This window comes from Eptatretus burgeri, chromosome 8 (assembly GCF_056783735.1).
Source record: "Eptatretus burgeri isolate ZD-2024b chromosome 8, Ebu_testis_v1, whole genome shotgun sequence".
NCBI lineage: Eukaryota > Metazoa > Chordata > Myxini > Myxiniformes > Myxinidae > Eptatretus > Eptatretus burgeri.
The window spans coordinates 56,863,998-56,871,774 of record NC_140968.1 but is presented as its reverse complement, the minus strand read 5'-3'; the positions used below and the strand labels follow the sequence as shown (position 1 = coordinate 56,871,774).

Below are 7,777 nucleotides of genomic sequence, written 5' to 3'. Positions count from 1 at the left end.
AAAGGCTTACGAGCCTGGGCCTTTTCTTTTCTGGGGTTTTGCATGGAAGTCTGTGGCGCCTTGTCCTTAAGTAGAGAATTGTCATAAGTGCATGTAAATGATAATAGACAACGGCTGTAGGTCTTTTTGCTCATGCCTTGTCCCTTACCCCCATTAATTGCATACGTGCCTGCATTGGAAATAAATGTCCGCATTGTTTGAATATTCACCTGCTCGTTGCATCCCTTCCTCCATTGAACTGCCATAATTGCGTTCGGAATAAACAGCTGGTTATTAACACCGATAAGCTAATCGGGTCCAACGGGGCTTGGCGATAAACCGCTCTGCAATCGCAAATGGAGCAAGCTGCTTAAGCGGCTCGTTTCCGAGCAGGTCCCGTTGAGGTACAACCTCTCGGTAGTCTGTCCGCGCAAATAATAAGGTAAATCGACAATTCGGTGATCGACCCTGTAGTGCGTGGGCAGAGCATTGACAAGGTTGTGGTGTGGTTAAAAACACACCCATAGTTTTATTTCGGCGTTGATCCGAAAGCTACGACTGGATTGCCACGTCCGGTGGGCGCGCAGCCGCAATTTGGCTAAAAACGCTCGCCCGCACGCTGGAGTGACGAGAATCCACAACACTGTTGTCCGGACGTGGGATACAAATTCATCCTTCTCCAAACTAAGTTAACGGAACCGGATCAAGGGTGTGCGAGGTGACCCTCCGGTTCCATAAAATTCTGAGCGTGGAAATTTTTTATTACCGATACACAAAATGGCAGCTCAAGGCAAGCAGGGGCAGGGAGGAATATGTTTTAATGTAAAGTCCATGGCCCGGGACGGTTCTTTTTATCATTATAACCCCACCACCAATTGTGGTCAGTGGGAGCGGCCTGAGCATGAACTTTGCCGGCAAACAAACTCAGTCGCAAAATAGCGGCGCGGCCGCACCTCAGCGCAACACGGAGCTGGTTGCTATTAATAGCACAATGAACGGCACGACATGGGGCAGGGGCTCCCAACCACCGATTCAAACCACATGGGCGAGGCAGGCGAACATTGGCAAGCTTCAGGCACAACTGGAGGAAGAATGGAAAACAAAGCTGGAAGAGGAAAAACGGAAACACAATTTGGAATTAAAAAAACTGAAGGAAGAGGTAAGATTAGGCAATCGGATAAGAGAAAGCCTCGAACAGACGATAAAAATAAAAGAGAAATATGAGGAACACCTAAAGGAATACGGTAATAAAATGGACGGATTTAGGGAGGAAACATGCAAAAGAGGTGCGGAGAAGAGCAAGAGAATGGATGAAATGAGAGAGGAATTATGGGAAAAAGCCTTCTGAGTTACGGAAACACCAAAGCAGAGAGAGGGAATTACAAAACAAACTGAGGATGTTAAGAGAGGAAAGAAAGAGAACGGAGAATGCAACGTTAAGGAACCACACTGTGCAGATCGAACAATTAGAAGCCAAAGCAAGACTAAAGAATGAGATGCAAGAAAGAGTAGTGAAAGAACAACGAATGAAGCAGGAAAAGGAAATCAACAAAATGAAAGAAACTATGAGATTGGAGAATGAAGAACATGAGAGACAGAGGGATAGAAAACAAAAAGAACAGGGATTTGAAATTGAACAACTAAAGGAAAAGGCAAGGTTGGAGTATGGGGAGATAGTGAAAGAACAACGAATGAAACAGGAAAGAGAGATCAACCAAATGAAGGAAACAACGAGATTGGAGAATGAGGAACAAGAGAGACAGTGGGCTAAGAAACAAAAAGAACAAGGAATGAAACAGGAAAAGGAAATCAACAAAATGAAAGAAACTATGAGATTGGAGAATGAAGAACATGAGAGACGATGGGGTAGAAAACAAAAACAATATGAATTTGAAATTAACCAACTCGAGGAGAGAGCAAAGTTAGAGTCCACAGAGATGGAAAAGCTCCGGAAAGATAATGAACAACGAAGGGAGCTCAGAGAGATAGAACTACTCAAATGGGAAGGAAAATGGAGCCAGGGAGTAGAACAGCACAATAATGGGGGATGTGTGACATCACAGGGAGGAACGTTAGTGGTGCGGGACATGATTGACATCACTCGTCGGATGAAACAACAATTAGGACAAACCCTGATAAAGGAGACACGAATAAAAATGGGGACTGTGGAAATAATAACGGGAGCCCGGGTGACTGAGACGTGTAGGGAGAGACATGTAGAGACGAGAGGAATAATAATGGAGACGAAGGAAACAAAAGAGGTGACAAACGCAAATAGTCACAGAAACAGAGACGCGGGAGATAGAAAAGGTAGAGGATAAACTACACGATAAAGACGAAACTGAAGACGAACACACACACATGTAGTTAGCGAAGGACAATGGGAGTGAGCTGGCGCAATGTTTCGTGACCCGGTGCAAGCAGCAGGATGGCCTTCTTCAGGAACGAGGGGAGGGAATATGCCCCCTTGAAGCGGATCGCGACCAGGTGGGTCCGGTCGAGCTTTGCGAGTTAGAGGGGGCGAGAGCTGTGTACGGGTACACGTGGAGCTTGGGGGGTATGGAGGCCCAGTGAGCGCTTGTAGTGGCGCGAATTCCCAGCGTGATTGTCCCGGTGTGTGTGTTTACGAGTGTGGCGAAATGCGTGTGGAACCGCACGCATAGTGTGGGTGAAAGGCCGTGTGTGAGAGAAACAGTGTATGTGAGGTCGCTGTATGAAAGGGAGATGACGGTCGGTATGCGGGAACACGCGACCGCGTGCCCGAGTGAGAGAGTCATGGAGAGGTGTGAAAGCGTCATAGCGCGAGGGAGTGCGTGTGTTGAATGGCGACAAAGACGGTGCCAGACGAGAGACAAAGGCCGAGTAGCGGCCGTAGCTGTTTTGGTGACCGTGCCGGATTCACACGGCAGCGCGCGCGGGGTCCGTGCTGTGCTTCGCACGAGACCGCCGCGTGCATGCCTGCGCGAGTGAAATCCGGTCTGGAAACGCCCGCGGTGGATGCAAGCCGATCCCGCGGACGGGCAGAAGGTAGGCTGGAAATGTGAATTTGGATCGGATGGGTTCTCCAGGCGAGCATGTATGTAAAGTTCCGTGTGACCTGCGTCGCACGTTCTGTTCGCAGCGTGTCGCGAGATATCCAAATATCCAGAGCGTCGCTAGAACGTCACTAGTTCTGTTCGCAGAGCAGATATCCAAATCTGTTCATAATATGTTAGGCTACTAGTGTGCCAAATTTGGTTCTTTCCTCACAAAATGCACAATTGTTATGCTAAGTTGCCCCACTAAAGATGTATATCTTGTTTTTGAAAATCATGTTGGAGAAACTCTATTTCAAGCACATAAAGCTAATAAGGACAGTGATACAGTTCATCTTATGAGAGCAGCCCAAATTGTTGGAAGAGATATTTTGGATAGGAACTTTCAGTTCAATGGAACATTTCCAGAAGAATGTGAGAAAGAGGCAGTACCTGCTTTTCTCATGCAGTTGGTAAACATGATCATTGATGGACCGAATATCAAATAACAAATTCCTCAAAATGGTGCAAGACAAATTGCCACGGTTCTCGCTATATGTCTCTCAGACTTCCTCTCCTGGTGCAGTCAACGTGTGGCTCTGAATGAAATTCTCCCATCCCCTCTTCCTGTCCAGGCTGGAGTTCCTCAAGGCAGCATTCTGGGCCCTGTTCTTTTTCTCGTTTTCATCAATGATCTCTTCATCAACTCTCTGGAAAATCCTCTTTATCTCTTTGCTGATGACTACACCATCTGTCATCCCCCTGATCAGCAGGCAGCAGCTCCTCTTCACTCTCTGCAGATCGGGATAAAATCACAAGCTGTTCCAACACGTGGAACGTGTCTTTCAATCCTGACAAATCTCACACTCTCACGATGTCTCTCCCAAAGGACCATCTGGAACCCCTCCCCCCCCCCCCCAATATACTTTCTCAACAATCCTCTTGAAGAAGTCCTATCATTCAAACTTTTGAGCCTCACTATCTGCCATGATCCTTCCTTGGAAAGTCTCATCTCCAGGCTAGCCTCCAAAGCCAGTCAGGCATCCTCTGTCATGCAAAGTCCTTCCTCAGCACACCTGAGCTCCTGACAATGTACAAAGCTTTCGTCCACAGCCTGATGGAGTACTGCTCTCCACTTTGGCCTGATGCTCTAGCCTCACCTTTCTCGGCTTCGTGCTGTGGAAACAAAGGCATTTATGATCATTGGTATCTTCCGCGATGAGGCTGAATCTTTGGGTCTCTCACACTCGCACCACAGGAAGGTCGGTGGTCTTTCTTTCTTCTACTGTCTCCTCTCTGACCTCGCCCCACCCCCCACCAACCCCCCTGCTCTGTCTGCTATCTGTCCCACCCATATTTCCACAGGGCGCTCAAGGTCTGCCAACAGCAACCCCCTTCTGGTTAAATTACCAAAATCAAGAATCACTGCTCACTTTCATTCTTTCATTCCTCTTTATTTTTTATCCCACCTTTGGAACAAATTCCCACACACTCTTCAATCCCACTCTTCCCTCCAAGTCCTCAAAATAGCTGTTTTCCACCATCTCTTGTCTTCCCCCATCCAAAACCATGACCTTTTCTACCCCTGTTAATCCACCCCAAACCCACCTACTTCATTTTCCCTGCTTTCCATCCTGAACGTCCCTGTCATGTCCATCTTCTTTACTCGATGTGCCCCACCCCATCCCTCTCCTTCCACAGATCTCCTCATGTGTCTATTCAGCACTGTTTTGTGCTTCCCTCTCCCGTCCCTCTTGTCTCCTGCTCCCCGTGTTATGTTTTATGTGTATTAGCTCTTATACGAGCCTTGACATTGTATTTTTATAATTATAAAGGACTAAAAAAGAAATGCTTCAACTCTCTCACAGCTCTTGATCTATAATTCTGTGAGAAAAAAAAATCAAGCACGACAAAGCGAGCTCCCCACAGCAAAGCCAGAGAAGCTCCATTTCTAATGTTCTTGTCTCTCGGTGTCCACAACAAAACGAGAAATCTGATCTCATAGAAAAATTGCATGACATCAGCTATCATCATGTCATAGAAATATCAACAGCTTGTGGCCAATGAGTTGATGACAGATACAATGAAGAGCAAGTTCTTTGCCCTTCAAAGGCTAAAATGGGTGTAACAACTGGAGGTGTTATTGACAACATTGATCCTGATTTCAAGTCGAGGCTTGCTCAGGGAGCATTCCTTGGAACATCCCTATCCATAATTATCCAGTCACCAACCTCTGAAAACCTAGGGGTTGAGAGAAAGAGAACACTCAGCAACCCTGAAACAAAACCATCATCGATCATTTAACCACTCCCAGCTGCCTATGCCATGATTCCTGCTATAGCTTTGACAAATTCAGACCCAAGAGTACACAACATGTCAGGCGAGGTATTACCTGACAGTGACTTAGTGGTGAAATGCTTAATCAGAAAGGCGGACTTAGATGACAGGGTTCATATCCTGGGCAGCTTTTCATGCCTCAGAACTGGCACCATACATACACCCAGAGTCCATTTCCTGTTTGATGCCACTGTTTTTAATGAAAATCCCCACTCGGTAGCAATTTTACATGGCGTGCATGTGTGGAGAAGTGCAACTGAGTACCTCAACCCCCATCAAATTCCATTCATAACAGGAGACAAACTGCTTTATGCTATCATGAAGCAGTAGCAGTGACACTATGATGTTGGAGAAGACAAGTATTACTGTTACTTGGGGGCTTACACTTCAAGATGTCAGTTATGAAGATGTTAGGTCAATGGGTGGGACACTGCTGTCCCAATCTGGAGTAACTACCCCTGGAAGAGCTGACAATACTGTGTAAGGTGGTAATGTTATTATGGCAAGGCATATTCACCAAGTTGCAGCAGCATCACTCTATTTAAAAGCAACGGACATATATGATGCATGCACAGAAGATGTGCAGGGAGTCTCCCATTAGATTTTGATGAGTGGTGTGAGAAAATTTGTGATGATCAACCACAGTTTAGCTACTGGTATGAAACTCTCCAACTGGAACTGGACGTTCTCATCTTCGTTCGATCCTTTCTTAAAGCGAACTTTCTTCCTTACCTCCAGTCATTAACAAACCTGCTCCCCTGGCTAATGGGAATGGATCACATAAATTATGGTAGATGGGGTACTGTACACTTGCAAAACATGATGTTGTTGGAAACCACCCATTCAGACCTGTATGATGGGTTTGTCAACGGGCACTTCACAGCACAGAAAAGCATGAGAAGTTGCTCAAATATCTCCATCGATCATGAAAAGAAACTTCTCAGAAAAGTTTATATGCACTGGTTTGTGTTCCTGCAAGGGTGGTTTTTTAATTTTTTTACCAAAATTGGAGACTGAAAATGATATTGTTGAGAATGCTCAGATTAATTATTAGTGATATGACACAAACATAACTTCATGTGTAAATTTTGACAGTTTTATGTTTTATTTAGTGTTTAAAACGAGCAAGTATCCATTATTCTCACCAATTTATACCTTAGATTCCTTAGCAACAGTCCATAAACTAAATAAGTCCTGGAATTGAAGTATTCTGCCCATAACTATTTCATTTGTGGGCTCAAAAATGTACTCGTCTAATAAAATAAGATTTTCATTAATGATTGTTTTTTTGTTTGTTTTAAACAGAAATAATTGTTTCCATGGTTACTGATCAATTCCACGTGCTTACATGGGCCAGACAAGGTGTTTCCTGATCTTATACGAAAGACCAAAGTTCAAAATAGTTGGGGAAGAATTGTGCACTTTTGAGTAAAAGTATGCCCTTTTACACATACAGTGCACAATTCTTCCCAAAAATGGCATATACGGCCTCGACTAGCAGAGTTGTCTAGACATGCTGGCAAGTCATTATATCATACTTCACTGATAGATAAGCACGTCTTAGATTCTGTCCATTCTAAACTGGCATTTTGGTTTTGTTTTTGCTTTCCTTCATACCTCTTATAAAACGTTTTTGTTTAACTAGCTTTAAAATTGTAACTGTCACATTCAGCCGTTTTTATTTCCAATTTATTTCGCTGCTCACTTCCTGAGCTTAACAGACTGTTTTGTGTTCACAGTTAAGTGATTTGAAAGACAAATATTATCCCATTGAAATGGACCCAAAACTCAGCAATGAAGACAAATTTCCATTCATGGTGGAATGGTAAGATGTTTTACGCTTGTTCTGTTTTTTTTATCACTTTTTTTTCTTTATGAGCTTTTGTGAGTAATGATATTTACACAAGCAAATGTCAATTAACTCACTCTTATTCAGTGTCTGCCATTCTATTAACAAATCGTGCTCGAGTCTGGACTCGTGTGGATTGTTCGTTTTGATCCTTCCCACATGGTATGTGCTGCTTCCTTGCTTGACGCTCAGCATTTAAAAGGATCAAGCACAGACAGACAAGGCTGGGGAAGCAATAGCAAACTACCGAGTGTAACCCTTGCCATAATCTTCTTTGGCAGCACTATCGCTCTGTAAAGAGTATGCTGCATCAAATGTATATATGTTCATGATGCACCCCCATCTCTGATTGGTGAAGATGCCAGACCGTCCTTATGCTTGTGGCACCTAGTATTTTTCTGGATGATTTTCAGACTTGCACAAATGGACATACAGATAATTTTCTTGTGGGGGAGAGGGGAGGGGAGGGGTGGGGGGTTGCCCTCAACACAAGGATCCCAGATTTATATATTTCCAGTTATTCTGTTTAATTAAGGTGTGTGTCAGTGTCAGTGTCAGTGTCAGGTTCGATCCCTCTTTGTAATTCCCCCGAATCTGA

At 44.5% G+C, this 7,777-nt stretch overlaps 1 protein-coding gene across 6 annotated transcripts in view; it reads left to right on the top strand.

Moving 5' to 3' along the window:
- Nucleotides 1-7,777, top strand: part of NT5C3A (5'-nucleotidase, cytosolic IIIA) — a 111,900-nt gene that overhangs the window by 72,230 nt on the left and 31,893 nt on the right. For all 6 annotated transcript variants that reach the window (XM_085892183.1, XM_085892180.1, XM_085892184.1 and 3 more), the window contains one exon: nt 7,070-7,155. In XM_085892183.1, coding sequence (XP_085748309.1) covers nt 7,070-7,155 — 86 coding nt within the window. The remainder of the gene's footprint in view (nt 1-7,069; nt 7,156-7,777) is intronic.